The 22,909-nt window shown below is 44.7% G+C and overlaps 1 protein-coding gene and 1 long non-coding RNA gene across 2 annotated transcripts in view; one reads left to right on the forward strand and one right to left on the reverse strand.

Annotated features, from left to right (window-relative positions):
* Positions 1-19,688, forward strand: part of GPC4 (glypican 4) — a 65,282-nt gene extending 45,594 nt beyond the window's left edge. Inside the window, exons 4-9 of the mRNA XM_079318900.1 lie at positions 8,781-8,946; positions 14,571-14,701; positions 14,894-15,040; positions 15,422-15,558; positions 17,709-17,884; positions 18,656-19,688. Of these exons, the coding sequence (XP_079175026.1) occupies positions 8,781-8,946; positions 14,571-14,701; positions 14,894-15,040; positions 15,422-15,558; positions 17,709-17,884; positions 18,656-18,864 (966 nt within the window). The 3' untranslated portion in view covers positions 18,865-19,688. The remainder of the gene's footprint in view (positions 1-8,780; positions 8,947-14,570; positions 14,702-14,893; positions 15,041-15,421; positions 15,559-17,708; positions 17,885-18,655) is intronic.
* Positions 19,165-22,354, reverse strand: LOC306808390. The gene is made up of 2 exons (XR_013776018.1): positions 22,174-22,354; positions 19,165-22,127 (listed from the first exon to the last, which is right to left on the reverse strand). It is a non-coding gene; the product is annotated as an uncharacterized lncRNA (long non-coding RNA).
* Between the last annotated feature and the right edge of the window lie 555 nt (positions 22,355-22,909).

Raw genomic sequence — 22,909 nt, forward strand, 5'->3', positions numbered from 1 at the left:
GAGGTCTGCCCATTAAGCCCCTGTACAGTGCAATTACTCCATAGGCAGTAAACATGCATGGGTGAGGGATTGTGTTTATGCTCCATCTGCTCAGAATTCATCAAAACGTCTCCAGACCTGACACGGAACCACAAGGGCTGCAGTCCCTGCATCTGTTACGAATCAGTCGTGAACCCGAGGTGGCGTCGTGATTTCTCTTTCCCTTTTGAAGATCCTTGAGTGTAGAGTTGCCTTCAACCCTAGAATTAATTGCTTGAGTGTGGAAAGCTACCCAGAGTCCCATGCAGCTGCAAAAATAGCTCACGTGCCGTGGACAATCACAGTTGCTCTGCTTTCCACTTCAGTTGCACAAGTTGCACTGGAAATTCTACAATGGATTGACTTTTCCAAGCAGTAACAAAAGTCCCTGCTGTTGAATACCTAAGCTTTAGTTGCAGCAGCAGAAGGAATAATAATATTTTCTGTAGTGTTTTAATCTCATTCAGTGGGAATCTAACATTATGTTTCTGCAAGACACAATGGGAAATCCTAGATGTGAGTTTAAAAGCTGATATTTTTATGCCTGCTGCTCTGTGGTTGTGTTTTGGGGCTTCCCACATTACATATAGATTAGCATGGCTTTGCTGAGCTCTATATAATGACTCCATTGACTTTTCTTCCTTATCATTTTTGCTAAAGACTTGTAGTGGAATGACTGCTTATACCAGGGATTAACTTGGGGGATAAATCTTCATTCTTCTTTATGAAAAAAAATGTCCAAAGGAATGCAAATTAGTTTCACTTTTAATGTGCTTTGTGACAAGTAAGTTAAAAATGTTTAATTGAAAATCTTCAGGAGGAGAAATACAAACTACTGCAAGGCCCAGCTGTGTACTTTCCTGGGATACTATCAGGGGAGCAAAGAGCACTCTACAGTGCAACAGCCTTGATGGCTTTTTAATGATCCTAGGTGTTTTTACATCTTCACTAGGGAGTTGCATTTAGAAGGATATTGTTCTCGTGTGAGTTTGGGAATAAAGGGGTAAAAGAAGAGAGAATACTGAAAAGCTGCAAGTACACTTGATTTCTGAGCCAGAGTGCTAGAAAATAACTTCAAATTCAGCCTTGAATGGATCAAAAGCTGTACCACTGTGCTCAAATATGCAACAGGGAGAAAGCTATATGGTTTTGAGAGAAAGCACAGATGTTTTTCAAACCGCCTAAACCTCACAATTTCAATGCTGAAGTCTTCATCCCTCAAATGCCCTTCTTTGGACCCAAAAAGTACAATATTTTCTAGATGTGTTCTGACCAGCAGATGTGTGCAGGATGCTGGTTTTGCCTGTTAGAGATGTGCCCTGTCTCTGAGGCTGGCTGCAAGGGGCTGGGGGCCTCCAGTGCTTCTCTCTGTCCTGTGCTGGTGTTGGTGCTTTCTCCCTGACCTTCCTGCCCCTGCCTTCAGGAGATGCAGATCTGCCTCTCCCCTAATCACTCTGCTGCTGCTTAGCCCTGGACAAGTGCTGAAGTCAGCCGGGTTAAATTGCTGCCAGCAGTCACATTTCCTGCCCTGGAAAAAAGGACTGGAAAAGGGCTGGAAAAGTTGTGGAAAAAAGGAGCAAATACAAGCCAGAGCCATGAGTGACTGAAGAAGGATGAGAACCTGCAGCTGGTCAGTTCTCAGGCTGCTGAGATGTTCCCACAATTTCAGTGTCATTAAACCCACAGCTTGGTCGAGGTTTGTGACACATTTGAGGGCAAAGTGCACTGGGGCTTGTGGGGTGCAGGTCAGCTACAGGTATGGGGTGAGGGTCCCTGCTTGTGGGGCAAGAAGTGAAATCAAGGTCTAGGCTCCCTGGCAGCATTTTGTAGGTCAGGAGGAGCTGGGTGGGGGTGTCTGGCTGGAGGTCAGCAGCAGAGGCACATGAAGACTGAAGCATGCAGCATTGAATCCCTGTGTCTGTGTCACCACCTTTCTGCAGACCAAGGTGTGGGTGTGACCTTCTGCACTTGGCAGTGGTGGTGAGAGTTTTCTGGAGCCTTCAGGAAATATTTACTGATAAACTGTGGTGTTTTGGGTTTATTTTGCCACTTTTCCTTCTTGCCCTTATGTCCTATAATTTGAGGCAGAACTTCTGGGAGCTCAGGAAGCTCTCAAATCACCTCCTCAACATGCATTCATGTGCAGAAAGCCACATGAGATGTAACTGCAACCAAACCATCTGGACTGCTGCAGAGGGTCTTCCAGTCTATCATTGGGAACCCCTGAGAAAGGCAGCAGCTTGAAAGTTGTGTGCAAGAAATGGTGTTTAGTTTGGAAGCACAGTTATGAGCCATATGAAATAATGTGGTTTCAGATGAGGATTATACCTACTTCCTCATCTACTGCCCTCTGGTGACATCAGCAACCAAGAGGAGGCTGCTGGAGATGTTCCCAGTGGGTGGAGGAGGTTTCTTTGTATTGGCATTTCTACCCTAATGAAGTCTAATGAAGGGAATTTTCTTCAAACTATTTATGAAGAGAATTGCAGAAAGGGACAGGTGATTGCCTTCCCACAGGTGCTCAAAGCTGGAGCCAGAGCCCAGTGCCCTTTTACCCCCTTTTGATTTGAGCTTCCTTATCTTGCATGAGGCACCTGTGGAGCACAAGTTGAGCTGTTGGTTGACCTGCTGGTCTGCATGAGCAACCTGAACCTGTGGCTCGTGTCATTTCTGGCATGGGTGCTGAATGTGAGCAGCCATTGGCTTAGGAGATGCAGTGATGAAAATAATAATGAGTGGATAAGAATTGAGGCCTGTGCCATCACAAATAGTAGGGCACCGAGATCTGGTTTTGGTGTAAGTTGTGCCCCTTGTAATTACCATTTGAGGATCTAAAAGTTTAGTCAGAGATTTGACCTCCCTCTGTACAGTTTTTGCCCTTGGTTTGACTTAAGGGGAATGTGACTGTAATCCTCTTTCAGAAAGAATTTCATGTTCCTACATCCAAAGGCTGCAATATCTTGCTCAGGCAAGAGCCAGCTTTGCCAGGGAAGTGACAGAAATGGAATATGTTGCTTGTGTGCATTGGGAAGGGACGGGGGGGCAGCATTTCTGCTATGTGGGTAACTAAGAAACAGCCAGAGGAGCTAAGGAGCCCTTTTAGTGTGAAGCAGAGGCAGCTCCAAAGGGGCTGTGCTGTCCAGCCAGCAGGTTGCAAGGCAGGAGGCCAGACCAAGGGGCTGCCATGCACAAGGACATCTCCTTCCACATACCAGGGGCAAACATCAATGCAGAAAACAATACCAAGCACTTCTCCACATCAAAGATGACCCTGAGAAGACCTGCCAAGAATGTGGCTGCATCTGCCTCAGTTGCAGCCCTCTGAGGGTCTGTGCTAGGCCTTCAAAGCACGCTGGAGCTGCAGTCAGCTCAGATTTAGGGCTGGGAGTGCATGGATAGGACTGTGGATTTGGAGCCAATGGTGTCATGCAGGAGTACTTCAGTCCACTGGCATGGTTTTGGCTTTTTCTTTCTCTGCCCTGCACTGTGGTTTGGTTGCTAATTTTGAAAACAATGTGAGGGATAATTTGGGATGGTTTTGGTTGCAGATGCCCAGATAAATGTCCATGCTGCTTTGCTCATTAAAGCAAACGGAGCACTCCTCGTGATCCTGGTGTGTGGGGCAGGGAGAGGTTTGTTCCTACAGAGAACAGGCTGGGTGTGAAAGGCCCTTTGGTCCCAAGGGCTCCATGGGCAGGAATGCTGAGCCTGGCACTGCTGTGTGAGTGTTCAGAACCCCCCTGGCTGGCACCCTGAGCTCCCCCATGCCCTTTGTGCCCTGGGGCTGCTCTTGGGGAAGACAAGCATGTGAATGTTAAGACTGAGCAGCTCCAGTGCCTGGTGGTGTGATTCTCAGGAGCTCTGCTTTTCCTCTCAGCACTGTCACATCTGGAGTGGGGGGAGCACACTGTAAGTAGGGAATTGAGCATAAATGTCCTCTTGAACTTTTCCTTGCACGAGATAACGCTGCAGCAGACACGCTGTGGGTAGCAAGTGTTGAGACACAGAGTCGTGCAGTTCCCAAAATCACTCCTAAATGTGTTCCCTTATGCAAGACCTCAGAGGCCCAAATCTGTGGTTGAACCAGATGCTGTCTAAATTATTAATGTTCTAGCACCAGGCCAGCAAAATTGGTTAAATACGTAATTAATTCCAAAACACTTTCTTTGGAATATTTGGGGTGGGGAAGCAAACCAGGAGCCTCCCAAGTGATGTTCTGCCTCACAGTGAGCTGAACATCAGGACCAGCATGTGCCAAGATGATGCTCTTGCACAACATCAGGAGAAGGAAAAAATGATGCAAGTAGGGTTGTGTTGGTCCCAAAAATCAATGACAACTCACTTGTCCAAGATGACTGCTCACCTAGAGCATCTCACAGGCAGCTACAGAGTGTTTTTGAAATTAGCTTTCCATGTCACTGAGAAGTTACTCCTTCAGTTTTTTAGCCAGTACTGTCATCATTCTTTTTTCTTTTTCTTTGCAAAGAAAACAGTATGAAACAAAATTAATTTCACTACATTTGTTTTCAAATTGTTGGATTTTTATGTTTTCTGGCAGCTGTGCTGCTGGCATGACAACGCCGTTGTTGTGCAAGCATGGAAAATAAGAAAGCCTGAGTTATCAGTGTTATTATAAATAGTTATTAAAGCTGACAGGATTTTAAATGTTATTATTAACATTCTTAATGTTAACTTGAGGGTAGAATGAGAGAATGTAATGTAGCTCTGGCTGTCTGACAGCTGGTGAGAGCTCCCTGCAGGACTGTCCATGGTTGGAGCTCTATTCTTTGCCTTGAGAAGGAGATGAAAAAGAATCTGGTTGCTTCTCTGAACTTTATCTGCTTGCACAGATCAGTTTATCTTGAGTTTTGGTGGTTTTGTGGTAGCCTGTGAATAAGGCATTGGACTTCATAGGTGTGTGCTTTAGTGGTGATGTTTGTACCAGAGGAATGCATCCAGCTGCAATTGCCAGCAAGTTGGAAAAGGCTGGGGGTGTAACAGTTTCCCTCATGTGAAACTCTGAAATGGGATGGGTATGACAAGGTACCAAAAAAACCCAGATTTTATTATGCCAAGAGCATGTCATTTTTACAGGAACGTGATTTTACCTGCACCAGTCAATAAAAGCTGGGACATTACTCCAAACAAATGTCATAGGAAATGTTTGCATTAAGCCCTGAGTTGTTTGCTTTTCAGTTAATTTTTGTGAATTGTGTGCAAATCTGTATTTTTAAGGAGCAAGTTCGATATGAAGATTGGTGCCAAAACACATCTGTTAGCAGCTTTTAATCTCCACGTTTGACAAAGCGTATAGATATGGACAAATGGTAATTTACATGATGAAACCACAGGGTGATGGATTGCTGCAGTGGCGTGGAACACCATGGAAAGGAAATAAATTTCACAAGATAAAAGGAAGGGACTGGAGTGCATTTACTTCTGTCAGAAGCTTTTACAGGCTATGGGCACTGCAGCTACTACTACCTGGGCTCAAACCTACCAGAGTAAATCCCCTCCAGCAAATAAAGCTTTCTTTGGTACTCTGCTTTATTAGAAAGGAGATTACTTGGTTTTGAGGGTCATTCTAGAGTACAGTTTGAATGAACTTGAGTTGCTTTCCAAGATAAACACAACCCCAGAACAAAGCATATCTGGGTTTACTGTTACATACAATGGCGTTTTAAGAGCTTGCACCTGGCGTGGCAGGGCCAACATTAAAAGCTTGTGAAGAATTGCCAATGCAACATATGGCACACCCCACTGACAGAGCCAGAGCTGCACGGGGTACGAGCCCGTGCCAGGGGTTAAAGTTCTCATTGCAGTGATGCTCAGCAGTTAAGCATTTATCACTGTTGTAACGAGGTGTAGTTGCTCACAGTCTTCCCTAAAACTCTCTCTTAGAGCAATCTCTGATTGTGCTTTCCTGTTGCTTTTTGACACCATAAAATGCTACTTCTAGACTGATGGATTTGCTCTTTGTCTTCCTCTTTAACTGCAACTGTACACTTGCAGCTTTCCTGTGGATTACATCCATCACTAGCAGGGAGTCACTGCAGGCTGGGGTTTGTCTTTTCCATCACCCCTTTGTGATCCCCCTCTGCTCAGCTCTGTGCAGGACTCAAACCTGTGTGGAGAAGCATGCAAAACTTCTCTTGCTTTTAAAACTGTCCCGTGCCTTTGCTCAAAGTCTGATCCAAGTGACCATTGCATATTGCCTGCTGTGGAATGCAGGAAAGCAGTTTCAGTTTCCCCTGCATCTGCTGGGATTCGTGCAGCCCAGCCCCTATGGAATATCAAAGGGTGCTGAGGGGCTGCAGCTACTCAGACTCGTGGGGTGAGGTGGGAACCTAAGATGGGAAGGGACCTCCTGGGTCATGGCTCTGCAGGGGTTTTTGCAGCCTGCTGAAATCCCTTTCAGAAAGCTGCAGCTCTCTGCTGTAGGGTTGGGGAATCCTTCTGCTCCTCATTCCATTTCAAACTGCTCTAGCACCTGGCTATCAACATTTTCCTAATTTTTCTTCCTGAGGAAGATGCAGAGCATTCCTTTGAGGGCTAGCAGTGCTAGAATGGCCAGGATCAACTGATAAGCCTCTGGATTTAGCATGGAGGTCCTGTCACCTACCACTGAGTGACACAGGAAGGGATTTTTATCAGAGACACAGCTAAACTACTAAATCTGAGCATCCTTCAGAGCTCTTGTCTCTGGGTGCGAGATGTTATTTAGTTCCCCCTGCCCCTTTTTTGTTGTGCAAGGGCTGCACCATCTGGATAGCAGATGATACCTTTACATTTGTCTGTTTCCAGTTTTCCAACTATAAATCATCTGATTTAGCTGGTTTCTGTTGCTTGAGCTCTTAGTATTTGATCCAGCTCTCCTTTAAAGCCATGCTGTCCCAATAGGGAGCCTTCTGCTGGGGCTCCTGCTCCCACTGTGCCTTCCAAATATATATATAACATAAAATGTGTATATGCTCTGGAGCATCTGAATCAGATTCCACAGCGGCCACAAATAGCTTTCTACATGGATTCTCCTTTTCCTCAGCCAGACAGGCTCTTTGTGGACAAAAGAAGGGTAAAGTGCTGTCTGATGAACATTGCTGGCCAGCCAAAAATCCAGCACTGAGCTACATCAGCTGCAGAAAATTGTCCTGTCTCTCTAACCAGTACACTTGCCTGCTGAAGAGAAACCGTGGTGTTTCTGGAGTTGTCAGAAACAAGCAGATCTTTATCTGTCATTTCTTCCCATAAGAAAAGAGGGTTTAAAAATTTGCTGATGCTATTAACAGAACTGGTCTGATTATGTAATGCTTTTTGTTTTCTGGTTTGTTTTTGTTAAAATTGTGTTCTCCTAGTTTCATGGGCTGTCAACAAGTTTTTGCACCAGAATATTAGGCTTAGTTGTCGCACTGAGATGGGCAAAAGTCAGATCCTCAGCATATGGGTGGTACCAGATCTTCCTCATGTATGTTCAACTCCACTTAGTCCTGTTGTCCTCTCTGCCCTGAAGTCAGTTCCCAGACCTCCAGCAGGTGACATGTGAAGGCATCCACACCTCTGGCTGTTTGTGTTGAGGGGCTTGGCTCTTTCTCAGGGATGTCGTGTGTCTCCTCCAGCACAGTCTTGGATCACAGCCTCTTTAGAGCATTTCCCTTAATGCCTTGTAAGGAGTCTCAGGTGAATTGTTTGGAACACCAGACACCACTTCTGTTTTGTCAGTGTATCTCTGATTGAATCTTAATTTTCTATTTTCATGTGTGACTAATTAACACTTAAACTTGCTCTTGAGGGAGCTTCTCTGTTCAACACTTCAGATGGACCCACCATGTGGTCGGGATGGAGCTAATGCTCCTTGGACTGGCTGGATGGAAATGGTTTCAGTGAATGTTTTGAAGCTGGGCCAGAGGGTGAATCAAACATGAATGACCATGAGTCACTTTGGAAAACAGCCCTGTTGAGGGCTCAGGGGTGATGTGCCTGCTGCAGACAGCTCCCCTCGCACGCCCAGCGGCTGCACTGTGGCTTTGAGGGTCCTCCCAGCTTGACCTCAGCTGCAGGGTTGTAGCTGCCACCTCCTTTGGGTGTGGGGAATGGTGTTACTGAGTGGGATGAGTGCTGAGTATAAATGAACCCGGGTATCTGTCATGTAAATGGTGTGTTGAGGGACTTGAATGTGATATAAAGGAGCTGGTCTCTGTGCTGGAGAGCCCTGCTGGGCGATTGTCCGGGAAGAGCCAAGGCCCTCCAGGAGGAGGGCATGCTCCTGGTGGGTTTGGTACAGGAACTGTGTCACACATCCCATCTTGACATTGCACTTTTTCCTGAAAAATCCCAGCATTGTCATCTTCCTCATGTGTTTGCAGCAGGGCTCAGAGTGTGCAGCATTGTGTGATATCTTTTGACTTAGATGCATTTTACTGCCTTCAGTGAGCTTGAGTCCTGTCCCCTTGGGATGCCTGTCCTTGCAGCCCTGGGGGGGGTCCCACATCATACAGGGTGCACTGCATGGTGCAATTAATGTTTTGCAGTGATGGGGGCTGTCTGTGTCCCCTGGAATGGCAGATGCACCCCAGGTGAGCCAGCCCCCTTCATCTATTCCCCACATCTCTGGACCGCATAAGCAGGGACCAGACAGCGATGGCTGACCTCTCTGCATCCCTTGTGCACATCTCTGTCCCATGCCCCTTGGGGTATATATGTGAGGGTTCTGCCTTTAGTGACTGAGGGCTAATTTTCGTGTCCTTTTGTCTTTTTGTGTGGTGAAGGTGAACCCCACGCCGCAGGGGACGCGGGCGCTGCTGAAGATGATGTACTGCCCCCACTGCCGAGGTCTGGTGTCAGTGAAGCCCTGCTACAACTACTGCTTTAATGTCATGAGAGGCTGCTTGGCCAACCAGGGGGACTTGGATGCCGAGTGGAACATCTTCATGGGTAAGGCAACATGGGTTAAAACTGCATGTAAGTGTGCACTGATGCTGTGTCCCTCACCTGAACAGCATTGTGAGTGACTGTGCTGAGCTGTAGCAGGTTTTTCAGGTATCTGTGATGGGTATCTTTTCCTTCCACACCTCTGTGTACAGCACACCTTTTGCCATTCACATTAACCTCTAAATAAATGAGAATATTGTGCCAGTGACTTTTGCTGCAGCAAGCTTTAGGAGGATGGAGGTGGCATGGGCTTGTAGGCTTGGAATGTTTCTTCTTGCTGAACCTAGCATGTGTACAAGCTGGTTTTTCTATTCCACTTATGCCTTGTTGTCACCATACAGCTGTCCTTCCTGAAGTTAGTTTTCTCCTTCTGCAGCCTGGGAGTCTCCTTGCCAACCATGAAGAACTTAGGAAAAAGCTGCAGGCCTGGATTTTACACTAAAAAATTGAATAGGACATGTCTGAATCTGTTTTTAAACAGCTCATTTGGTGCTTGGCCACCATCCTTTTTGCAGTGTCAGCAGGTCTTGCATGACACTGTGCAAGTGCTTTTACCATCCTCTTCCTCCTGTTTGTTATTTCTGTTCTGTGCTTATACACAGTATCATTCAACACATAAAATTTAGACTGAAATGTTAAATTCTGCCTTGGGTCAAGGCTCATCTGAATTGGCAGTGCATCATATTTTGGGGCACAGGCAATAGATAATGTTAAATGTTTTCATTTGTGCTGCTTTTCCAGGAGGTTTGATTTATCTGTGATCAAGCATCCTTTGGGAGCAGTCTCTTTACTCTGGTTAATGTGTGATGAAGTGCACATGTAAAGTATCTGCTGCTACTGAAAAAGTTGTGGTACTATTCTCATTTCACTCATGGAAAAAAAAAAAAAAAAAAAGATTGTTAGAAAGAAAAGATTTCTTTTTCACTAAGTTGCAAGATTTTTTAAAAAATGAAATTTCTGCTAGCTGACATTTCAGGCTACATTTATGTCTTAGAACTTGCTTTCCTGTGTTTTGTGCACTGGATTTTCACTTTGCTGCCCATGTCAACTGAATGTGTGTGGGGTGTAATTTTCAGAAGGCATTTTTTTGTGTATATATTCCATATAGGGAGCTAAATGTGACACTAAGTAGGGTTTCCAAGTAATTCTCTGGGAGGCTGACACCCCACCCCCCCCAGTCCTCACAGCCGTCTTTCTCATGAGAATATTAAGTATTTCAACTACAATTGTTGCTGAAATAGCTCAAAGCCAGGAGACTTGCAAACATCTAGTCCAAGTAGAAAAGAAGAATCCCATGAAAGGGAAGGGCATAATGCCAGAAAACAGACAAAAGCACAAGCAGCTAATTGCTGTAGGTGGTATGCAGCTAAAAACCAGCCTGGGGGAAGCCGAGCCCTGTCACACGAGGCTGATCAGGGACTGCCTGCAATCATTATTAAACAAGACAAAATAAATACATGTGATTCCAGGTTGGGAGCAAAGCTTTCTTCTTGCCGTGCTTCCTCCCCAAAGGGCTTCTTGCCCACTCATTACTTAAGTATGGTATTAAGCTTCATTACATTTATTGGCAGTATTTGCTTGGTTCTTGCACTCTGGGTTGGTGGGTGCAGTGGAGTACAGATACAGAAAACTTAAGTTGTGCTTTCTTTAGAAAATTTAATAAGGGAACAGGTACTGATTATGTTCCAGACTTTGGTTTCTTTCTCAGTTTACCACTGGAGACAAATTAAATTAACTATATCTGGTGTTTAGGGCACGGCATATGCCACAAATATCTTGTGTGTGTGTTTAAAGGTTTAAATAATTAAAGAAATAACACCCCCAAAAAATTCCCTCCAAACCACCTCACAAAATCCCAAAAACCCACCTCAATGGTCTCAATGAGATTTTTTGCATTGTGGGTTTAAGTGCCAAGTTATGGCAATGATTTATTTCGAGTCAAAAGCAGATTTTGAACCTATCAAATCAATTTAAAAATAGCTAAATCAGAGAACTTGTAGCAAGTGCTGCAAGTCTGTATGAATGTGGGTGCATGTGAAATATGGTCTATAAGTAAGTCAATTATGTAAAGCTGGGATGTAAAGTTTGTAGGTTTTTTGAGACAAGAAGACTTTGTAATTCCTTATTTCTCCAAAGTACCATTTAAAGCTGAGGAGTATGAAATAATGACTGAATTGTACTCTTTTCTCCCCTTTAACTATCTAAATTATTTCTCCCTCTATTCCTGACACAATTGTACACCAATTAGACAGGGGTATACTTTGTTTCAAACAGGCTGTTGGGGGGTTGGAGCTTTCCTGAATGAACAGTGTTAATCTCCAGTGCCTTTTCATGATTTTTTTTTTTTCTCCACAAAGGTTTACTCTGCTCAAAGATGTCGAATTCAAGCTCCATATACATATCTGGAGTACTACTTTGTGTGCAAAGAATTTTTTTCCTCGGCTAAAAAAAAAAAAAAGATTGTTGTTAATGAATGGTCAAGGTCTTCCCCCTCCTTCCTTCCCCTTTTAAATCAGATCTTGGGGTTAAGACTGAAAACTGCCTTTTGTTCTTCAAGTCAGACAGTGAGGCTGAAGATGTGGGTTTCTGATTATTGGTGGCACAATGAGAAAGAATTGCTTTCCTTCATGAGAGCGAGGTGCTTTGTTGCCAAGGATTGTCTCAATGCCAGTAGCAAGGACAAATGTATGCAAGAGGAAAAGGGTCTTTAAGGGATGGTGCTAGATGCTGTGTCTTGGTTGTTTTTTTTTTGTTTTTTTTTTTCACCTAAATCCACTTCTACCTCCCCATCACAGGGAGGAGAGACAGTCTTTGTCATGCTGTGTGTTTGTAATACATGACCTGTGTACATTTTTCATGCTGACAAGAATTGGGGTTTTTTGTGAAGCATTTATAAGCCACCTCACCGTGGCTTATAAATATCATTTACTTTGCAGGAGAGCTGGGGCAAATAATTGTTATTTGTCATCAACTCCTCTCTCCTCCCCATAGTGGAGAATGTTCCTGGGAGATGAGTTGCTCAGAAGTTTGGTTGCTGGAGCTGGAGCCTCTGAACCCCAGCCAGCCTTAGCAAGGTCAGATGGGGCTGCCAAAGGGACCCACTGCTGGCCACCACTGCTCTGGGGACACAGCCAGCTCCTGCAGGGAGCTGAAACTTCACAGGACACCTCCAAAATCAAAACTGTGGATGAGGCAGAGCCCCCCCACCCTCAGCCCTGGCTCCTCCCCACCCCTTTCTAATGGAAGTTTATTTCATTCAGCGTTCCTTGCCAGTATCAATCCCAACTCCAATTACGACTTTCCTTATCTTTTCTCGGCAGCTTTGGCAGCTCTGCTGGAGGCCGAATGCATTTTCTCTATGGGCAGTCAAAGCAGGGGCTGCATTCCTGGGCTGTGATACATGGAACGCCATGGCACCCCTGCTAACAAAGGGCCCAATTCGCTCTACATTCCCATGGTCTTGTGGATGGCCTGCCCGGCTCAAAGTTTACAAAGATGCCAAACAGCCAGAAGAATTGGGGTTTATGTTTCCTTTCAGTCTTTCACAAACACTTTATTGATCTGTGGCCTTTCCTGGCCACTCAGAGAATTAAGTAGTTACAAAATGGAATGATTTTTCCTTTTTTTAAAAAAAAAAAAACCAAAACAAAAAAACCTGTGCATTTGGTGTGTTTTATTATCTGTCTATTCATAATATTTTTATTTGAAATGGGCTTCCTGCACGCTGCACCGGGATGTTCTTTATGCGCGTGAAAAACCCCAAAAGCTTTGACAATGATGAACACATTTAAGTTGTGCTCCACTTGTTTACAAAAGTCTCCATTTGGTAGCACATCAAAAGCATTTTTCTCTCCTCCGGCACAATGGTATATTCATGCTAGCAGTCATTACTCAGAGATTTGAAGCATCACTTTATTGGAGCCCACCACAATACAGTCTAAGACTCTTTGTTTCATTTGTTATTACCGTCTCCTTTTTTTTTTTTTTTTCCTTTTTTTTTAAAATGCATTTAGTTCAGACCTGTTTGTAGTCCCTGATGGTGAAATTCCAGCCATGCCCTGCAAGAGCTCTGTCACTGATGCTGGTGCTGTGTGCCTGCAGAGTGAGGGCCTTTCCTGGGACCTCCCTAAACACCCACACCTTGGTGGAGCTGAGTGGCTGAGAGGGGGTTAATTGAATGATAGTCCTTTAGATGACACCCAGCAAATCTTTAGAATATTGAGTTTTCTTTAAAAAGTGGATTTAGAGGCTAGGAAGGCATCTGCAATTCATGTTGGGGGTTGTGGTGTTGGATTATTATTATAATTGTTGTGTTTTGTTGTTGTTTTTTTAATAATAATAACTTTACATACTCATTTTCATCATTTGTGGTTTTTTTAATGTAGTTTATTTAACAGGACTTGGGCACTAAGGCAGAGTTATTACTAAATTTTTCAGTATGTAGAGTTTCTTTATAGGGCTTTAACTGATAGCCAGAGCTCACAGAAGTTTTCTGTTTGTGCAAAGTACCTTCTGCACTTAGGAGGGGAATGAATGTCATGAGAAAGATTAATAGACTGAGTGTGAAACACCCATTTCTTGTTAATGGAAGGGACCAGGCATATCTTAGATGCAGGGAGGAGTTCCTTGGGGCCAGAGGGGCTGTTCTGTCCTCATCACTGAGGCTAGGAAAAATTGAAGAATTACATGCAACTGGAAAAAGATGAATTTGTGACAGAGCATCACGAAGTGATGCAGGAGAAGAGACCAGCAAATGCTGTGGGGTTGAGGGACCACAGTGAAAGCTGACAGTGAATTAAGGTTGTGATGGGTGAGAAGAGGCAAGAGCTTAGTGCCAGGTGTATTCCTGGAGGCACCATGTAGGGGAGAACCAGAGAGGGCTTAAATGCAGTGCAGGGTAAAAGCCTTAATGCCAGTAATAATTTCCCAAAGGAAGTAGTGGATGGTCCAGTAGCTGCTGTGTTCAGTGATGCATTTGATGAGGACGTGCATGTTGGCACAGGAGGAGTGACCCAGTGTTGGCTGAGAGACTTTGCATCTCCCCTTGCTTAGAGATGTGCCAAATACATCATGAGTGCACAGCACTCACCCTGCTCTCACAAAGACTCCCTCCCTCGTGCAGATTGTCCATGTAATGCCAGGAGTTACAATCCCTTGGCTTCCCCAGGCAGGAAAAAGCCTGTAGCTGTCCATAAGGGAAAGGTGGTACCAAGGATTGTCTTGGACTCTTGCACGTTGGTGCCTTGTGCTCAAGACCAGCATGAGAAAGCTGATGGCTTTGAAAACAGTCTTGAAAAACAAATGACACAAGGCAGCCTTTAATAAATGAGCATGGAAAGGAGAGTGTTAGTAATGCTTGTTCTGATGGGAGGAGCTGATTACAGGCTGCTGTTGGCAGGCTGTGATGGCTTTTGATGTCCATGAGCCTGTGGTTTGGTGCTGGCAGCCTCCAAGTGCCTGGTGAAGGTGTAGGCTCTGGGAAATGAGGAAATGTTTCCTGGAGATGTGTGCTGGTTAGAGCTGACACTGCCATGGTTAATGTCCCTGTGCTCAAGCTGTTATCCTTCTTAACTCTTATTCCTGAAGCTCCTCCACTAAAAACCTTCATTTTTCTCTCTGTGTGTTAGATTCGATGCTGCTGGTAGCAGAGAGGCTAGAGGGACCTTTCAACATTGAGTCTGTCATGGACCCCATTGATGTGAAAATTTCAGATGCAATCATGAACATGCAGGAGAACAGCATGCAGGTGTCTCAGAAGGTAAATGGGCCAAGAGAACACTTGGGGTTTTTTTATTTAATGTGTTTTATTTCCCTATTCTTGTCAATGTGTTTTTTTCTTGAATGCCCTTTCAAGTATATGTAAAGCTAATGTAGTACTTTGGGCAGGAGCCTGGAAAACAGAGGCTCATGTGACCTGTTATGTCATAAAATCCTTTCCTTCTCTCACTAGGTTTTCCAGGGATGTGGCCAGCCAAAAGCACTCTCCCAAGGCCGGGCTGCTCGCTCTGTCTCTGAGGGGGGTTTCAGTGCTCGTTTCAGACCCTACAACCCAGAGGAGAGACCAACAACAGCTGCTGGCACCAGCTTGGACCGACTGGTGAGTGCCTGCTGCTGCTGCACCCCAGTACCACACTGCAAAATTTACCTTTTTTAATTGATAGGCTTTCTTAGTATTCCTTGGCTGTCTTAAAACTCTCTAAGGGGTGTAATCTGCCCATAGCTCTGGACATTAATTACCTCAGCACTTCTATGTCAGAGAAGTGCCTGTGTTAAAAGCTTGGCTTGTGAATAATATGTGTCTGAGGAGCAGTGTTTCATTTTGTATTAAAAAAGTAAATCAACCATCAAAACTCACAGCCTCAAGATCTAGCCTGTACACATCTGTTGTGATAAAAAATACCTTCCCAAGTTCACTTTTACTGAGCGTTTGGTATTCTGGATTATGTCTAGTGTTCTTTTTTTTTCTTTTGTTTAATAGGTTACTGATGTGAAGGAGAAGCTGAAACAAGCCAAAAAATTTTGGTCATCTCTCCCTGGCAACATTTGCAATGATGAAAAGATGTCTGTGGGCACTGTCAATGAGAATGAGTGCTGGAATGGGAGCGCCAAGAGCAGGTTTGGTGATGCTGCTGCCCCTTTTCCTCTCACCCTCTCACCCCAGACTTTCCCTGTGTCCTGACCCCTCTCCCTGAGCCCTTTTCTCCTACAAGAGTGATCCCAGCTCATGGCTGCTGCCATTACCCCTTTTGTTTGTGTAGATGGGAGAGCTGGAATGTAACACCAAAGTGTTGTCCAAGCTCTATGTGGGGGTTTCTTTGAGAGGAGGGAACAGGGTGTGGATACCCAAATAGGTCATCTCTCCTTGGACCTAAGCCCATTACCAGTAGTTTGTGGAAGTGGGGAGATGATCTGTACAAAATCCTGTATCCCAGCCACAGAGCAGAGGTGCTTGTGCTGTCTGACAGCACTGTTGCCCCAGTGCCCCCAGTTGGTGTTTCCACCAGGAACTGGTGGAAACTGGTTCTTTGTTGAGCAGGGGCAAGGGTGATAGAGGGTGGAGACCTTCTCCACTGCTGAGGTCATGGCACAAGGGGGCCAATGGTTTCGTTCACATTTTTTATGGGGAAAAAAAAAAAATTAACTCTTTTTTTCTTGTAAGGAAGAAATTGCCAACACATGAGTAAGCCAGGGTTTTTCTGTCATATGGTTTATGTAACTGTTTAACTTTTATTTTGGAAATAAAAGTTTCTCTTTTTTTTTCTTTTTCTGTTTGCTTACTGAGGAAATAAGCACAATCCAAGATGTTCTATTAAAAAAAAAAAAAAAAAAAAAAGCCATTGTCTGGAGTATTCCAGCAGTTTTTTTTAATAATAGCAGGTTTGCCCTTGATAGTTTTGGGCCACAGCACTAAGCCAGACCTCATAACTTTTGCACTGTTTTGTGTGTGCCTAAAACTGTGCCATACATTGGTAGGGCAATGTTTTAGGTGTATGTGACAAGAAATGGCTCTGCCTCCTGAAATCTTGTTTATCAGCAGGTTCTAGGGACTGTTCATAGCAGATATCTCAGTGTGTGCAGGGGTACCAGTGTTGAGGGGAGAGATGGAGACTTGGCAAGGAGACAGGGCAGGCTTGATATCCTGTGTGAGTTGGGCAAGATAATTTGCTTTACTGTTTTCTCCATGACTCCAATAAGGTAGAAGTTTGGTAGTCTTCCACACTTTGGTCTCAGACTTCTTTGAAACATAATATTGAACACAAATAATAACAAAACTGTCACCACCAATTATCATCATAATTGTCACTCCTATTTATAGGACAGGATCTGAGCATGCTTTTCAGAGTATGCTTGCATCTCACTGCCTGGTGTCCAGGATCAATAGACTGTGCTAAAGGCTTTTCTCTCTCTTGTGATACTAATGTTGGCATCATAACTAAGAAAAGTAATGTTTCCTTCTGTTAAACTGACCTTTCTAGCAAGGCAGGTAATTGAAGGGAAGGGGAATGTGTCCTATTGCTGCTGTATAAGATGACACTCCAAATACCTGTGTCAGGAGATGTATTCTGCTTGGTTTTGTTGCTCAGTCTCTCTTTTAAAGCAGGAGGCTGTACATGTGTTCAGACCTGAGTATGTACACCTTCTGAAGCTGAGCATCTTGGCTCTCCCCTTCTCTGATGTGTGGGGCCACAGGAGCTCATCTTCAGCATCACAGATGTTCCTCCTGCTGGGGTTATTAGGGAAATTGCATCTCAGGTCTGTGTGGTGAGAAGCACACATTCAATACCCCAGCTTGATGGTTAAGGTGCATTACTCAAAGCCAGAATGATTCTCTTGCCTGCAACAGTTAGTATAGGTTTCTGTGGGATAGCTATGGTCTGGAAGAATGTGTTCCCAAAAGTGTCATCTAAGTGGCATCTCAGCACCTTGTGTTGCTCTGTAGCCTGCAGTGAGCTGATTTATGCTGTTGAAAGCCATTATTAATATAAACCCCAGATCTTCCTTTTCTTTTCAAGTTGGGGAGAAAATTGTCATTCCCCTGCCCTTGTGGCACAGTGTAAATGGAAGCAGTGCTTCACTCCACATGCTGCAGAGATTGCAGGGAAGGGAGATAGGGTGGGAGAGGCTGTGTGAGGCTTAGCACATGGAAAGATGCTTTTGGGCTCAGAATATCAGCCAGACTGAAAGCAGGGATGGCATTGCAGAGTTCCCATGGTGTCATCCTTCAGCACGGGACTCTGGTACCAGCAGCAATGGTTTCTTTCCAGGTATGACTTTGCAGTGACTGGAAATGGCTTAGCAAGTCAAGTGAATAACCCAGAGGTTGAAGTGGACATTACCAAGCCAGACATGGTGATCCGCCGGCAGATCATGGCGCTGCGGGTGATGACCAACAAGCTGAAGAATGCCTACAGTGGGAACGACGTCGACTTCATTGACATAAGTATGTTTGCTCTTGTTTGCCTTTTGCTTTTTCTTCTTTCCCTTTTCGTTGGATTTCATGCTAACATGGGGAGCTGGTTGAGCTTCAGCTGTGGGTGAAGGTGTTAGTGAAGAGGGTGGGAACTGGCCTCTGCCAGGCTGTGTGAGGAGGATGTTCCCACAAAGCCACAGGACAGCTTGGGTTAAGGGACCTTTAAAGGTCATCTAGTCCAACACGCCTGCAATGAGCTGGGACATCACCTACTACTACATCAGGCTGCTCAGAGCCCCATCCAGCCAGCTTGACTTTGAGTCTTTCTGGAGATGGGGAACCTACCACTGCTCTGGGCAGCCTGTTCCACAGTGTTTCACCACCCTTATCATAAAACCATTTCTTCCTTGTATCAAATAGAAATGTACTTTCTTTTAGTTTAGAGCCATTGCCCCTTGTCTTAATGCAACAATCTCAGCTCTCTCAGTCTGAGCCTCTGAGTATTTCAGTGTCCTCTGGACTCCCTCCAGCAGATCCTTCCTATGCTGGAGGCCCCAGAGCTGGATGCAGAACTCCACGTGGTGTCTCATGAGTAAAGGGGGTGAATCCCCTCCTTTGACCCGCTGCTCACAGTGCATTTGGTGCAGCCCAGGCTGTGGTCGGCTGCCCCCATTGCCCAGACGTGATGACTGCGCACAGAAATCCCATTACCCGGGGGACACCCCTGTCCCAAACAGGACAGCCCCCCTGTGCTCCCCCTGTGCCGTGCAGGCAGCAGGGGGACACGCTGTTTGTGTGCAGGTGAGGAGAGCAGCGGCGAGGAGAGCGGCAGCGGCTGCGAGCCCCAGCAGTGCTCGCCCGAGTTCGAGTTCAACGCCACCGACGTCACCGGCGGCTCCAACAGGAGCGACAAGACCGTCACCACTTCTGCTGCCAGCGCCAGCCGCCTGTCACGAGCAGCCTGCCTCCTCAGCTTTCTGTTCTTGGCCGTGCAAAGACAATGGAGATAATTGTGCAGCATAGGGGGAGGGCAAAAGACTTTTATTATCAAAGGTAGAAGGCACCTGCTTTCACTTTTATACCATCTAGAGACTTTGCTTTTTAAGTTAATGGACAACAATGTACAGTTTTTACTATGTTGCCACTGGTTTTAAGATACTGGTTTATTTTTTTTTTTTCCCTTGCTATCCTGGGAATAACAGGAACGGGAAGTACCAGTCTATCCTGTTCACCAAGAGTCCATGCTAGAGGTGGATAACAAAAATGTATATACAAGCCTGTAGTTAGCTCTGCATTTGTGTCTTTATCACTTCTTTTTTTTTTTTTTCTTTTACTGTATTTCTTACGAAAACAAAAACCCCAGGGTCTCCTCTTGGCCTGTAACAACTATGTGTTTCTGAAACAAGAAATATCTGTACAGAAGCAGGTTTTATTTATCATGTTATCTTATGAGGAAAAAATAATTGCCCAACAAGCAGAAAATATTTCATGTAGTTAACTTCCCATTTATCCACATTATGTTAGTTGCCTTATCTGGGGAGAAGTGGAAGTCATTTGTCTTTATTATGTGGTGAAACAGAAGGTGAAGGCAGAACTGGTCATCGTGCCAAGGGCCCCGTTTGTGTAGGGCATCCATGCCAGGAGCAGGTTGTGCTTGCTTCACAGCAGGTTTGGTTAAATTGGAAGGGACTACAGAGAATTCCCATTCTGCAGATGCTGAAGAGTTGTCCTGTGTTCCCTGGGATCCTTGCAATTGGCTGTAACTCCTGTGGGTCAGTTCCCAACATGCATCCCCCATGGGAATGAGGCATTAAACTTGTTCAGTTGGAAACAACTTGTCTTCTTGCAGATCCAAATGCCAACATGTGTCTTGTCTGCACGTTTGTTAGGTGAATGCTGGATTGACTTTTTAACTGTTCTGGTTCTGGTTTTAAGGAATGCTGTGTGGGAGGGCAGGTGGGGAGGGGCTGGGTTTGTTTTTGCAGGAGTTTTGTTTCCTCTCTGATGGGGGCAGAAGAGAAGGAGCAGGCCCTGTTGCAGGTACATGGAAGCAGGAGCTGGCAGGCTGAAGATGCCTCGTTTGGGGTGTGTTTGGTCCCCTGGGAGCTGATGCCCAGCACCTGGAGCTTTTGGCACTACCCAAAACACTGTCCTCTCTCTGCCTGTGCTCTTGGAGTTGGAACAATGTTGTGGTGAACAGCAACTCATGAATAAAAGAAATGTATATTTTTAAGAAAAAGAGATGAAATAATTTTTTAGAGTTTAGCAAAAGCAGCAGCATCTTTGGAAAAATTTGAAATTACTCTGCACATCTCTTCCTGCTTTGGGTAGCCTTTAGGTCTGGCTGGATGCCTGGATCTGGCCAGGAGAGCAATCCAGAGAGAAAAGGTTTGCTCTATTCCACCCTTGTATCATAAAGGATAAGTTTCTATTTTTATATTGAAGCATTAATTACTTGTTAGCTCAGGGTCAGCATTATACTCGACTTTATTTTCACACCAAATTTCTGCAAAGCTATAAAGACAGTATTCTTGGCTGGTATAAATAATCCTGGAGGCTTAATTTTACTAGAAGTAGCCAGTTATTTATTAAAACATGATGTTAGTAGAGTTAGGGATATTCTGGCTAGATTATTTTTCTCTAGAAAATAAATCATGGAACCATAAAATTGAAAAAATTACAAATATATGTGTGGGAAAAAATGGATTGTAAATAGCTAAGTTGCCTTGTGAGGAATTGGAAAATGTGCTGATACTTAGAAACTACCTCAGTTCTGAGGAATTTCCTTTCCAGCTTTGAGTGCTATTGCATTTACTTGGTAGAAGTGAATCTGGTCTCCAATATGTAGCTGAAAGAGTTATCCCTATAGACCTTGTTAGATTGTTTTTAATTTAGAGGGTTGAACTACATCCAGCTGTTTTCTTTCAGCAAAGTTCCCTAACAAAGAGAATTTCTGAATTAAATATTGCTGATGGTTTCCATGACTTTTCCTGATTTGTTTGGTTTCATGGCATTTTCTGATTGCCTTTTAATTATTTAAATGGTTCTAGCCATTTGAATTTTAATCCTGAAATAAACAAACCTTAAATGCACTACCATTGTAAATATATCGTGGTAAGGTCTGACTGGATAACCCTTCTGGCTCATACCCAGCTGGCAGGCCAGCAGAGTTAAATGAAGAAAAAAAGAATAAAAAAATAAAACTTCTTCAGAGCTCTGAGATTGGTGGAACAAAAGCCCTTATGTTCAGAGTGGCTGCCTGCTCCAACATCTCCCTTCTTGGTCTAAGTCTTCATATGTAAGAAAGTTGCTTGTAAATTTTCCTGGTTTTGAGCCTTTCTGCTCAGAAAACAAAAACACTTCTGAATTTATATTTATCACTTTACAGCTAATTGCTCACTAATTATTATTCCTCAGTTTGGTACAAGCCACCAATGCAAAGACCTCCCGACAGTTTTCAGCATGTCCAGTTGATGTAAATAGCACAAGAGACTTCCAGTATGTAAAGGACAGATCTGTCACCTGGGGCTGCAGGAAACAAGAGTAAACATCAATGTAGGGTGATCAAAAGTTGTGTTCCTGCTTTTATTTTGTGTTTGTGTGTGAAGTTGGCTCTCTGACATGAGCTTGTAAACTAAACCATACGGGTAGGGATGAGACATGCTGCTCACTTCAGGGAAGGCATGTGCTCCCTTCTTTCAGATTTATTTTTTTTTCCACATAACCATTGCCATTATGAGCATGATTTAAAGAAAAATTCCCATATATAAAATTAATTATTAAAGTTAATGCAGCTGGTAAGTGCACTTCAAATGCAAAATGAAGCAGAAAGGTGTCCTTGGCAGCATGGGAGGTGCTGTCTCCCCAAGCACTGGAATGAAAAGATCCAGCTCTTAATAGGAGCTGTTTGAACAGCTCACTGCCTGTCCTGAAATGGCTTCACAGGTGACACATGGAGGGGAAAAAGGAGTGCATGTAATGGGACTGTGATCAGAGTCTCTTATTTTCTGTAGTGTTGGTGCCCCCCAAGTCAGGACCAATGGCCAGAGCAGCAAGAGGAATCTTTCCACACTCCAGGGCAGGGTCCTGCTCTTCTCCTGGCTGAGCCAACCTGGGTTTGTCCTCACAGGCAAGGTGGTGTATTGGTTCTGTAGAGTGCAACCTCCAGGGCATTTCTTAGACCAGATTGTGGTATTGTTTCCATCACCATCCCATAATTGCTCTGATAGATGCCTGGCTGGACCAGGCAAGCCCTCTGGTTTGATCCTGGCTCCTTCTTCATTGTACCATCTGCTGTTTGGTATCTCAGAGCATGGCACATAAAAATCCCTTCTACCTGTTTGGATGCTTTTACTTACCCTGTGTCCTACAGTAGTTGCCAGCCCTGTTTGTCACCTTTCTCACACTGTCACCCTCTTCCCTCCTTCGTGCAGCCCACGGTGGATGTGGCAGTGTCCCCCACGGGTGACAGCAGTAACCACATCAGTGACAGCTGCTGCTTGTGCCTTCACTGGGCTGCCCAAAACCCCAGAAATTTCTCTTGTCCCTGGGGAAGCCTGTGCCACTGGCACATCTCCACAGCCTGGGGACACCCAGGTCTTGCCAGCACAGATGAGCCTGGAGCATCCTGGGGACCCTGAGAAGCAGGACTGGGGGTGTGTGTGAGGTGATGGGCATTGCTGCTGCAGGAAACTGGAGCATGGGTAAATCCCTCTGTTAATTGGAGGAAAGCTACTTGTGCTTTTGGGGTTTTCTTAATGCTGATGGTTTTCTTTTTCCATGTAAGTTCAACTGGGGTAACTGCAGTGTCCATGCCAGATGTGATGGCCAGGGACACCCCTCCAATGGTTCATAAGCCAGCATTGCAGTTCTGGCCAGGCTGGCAGGAGGATTGCCTGATCTCTGCTGCTTCTCTTCCTCAGAATATTCTCTAGGACTGGTGATAATTTAAAAATACATATAAAAACGTGTAGAAGGAGGCTAAAATTGATGCAGAAACACTGCAATCCTGATCCCAAATGTTGAAGTGTGCTGTGCTTCATGACATCTTTCAAA

Source organism: Erithacus rubecula (assembly GCF_903797595.1).
Source record: "Erithacus rubecula genome assembly, chromosome: 15".
NCBI lineage: Eukaryota > Metazoa > Chordata > Aves > Passeriformes > Muscicapidae > Erithacus > Erithacus rubecula.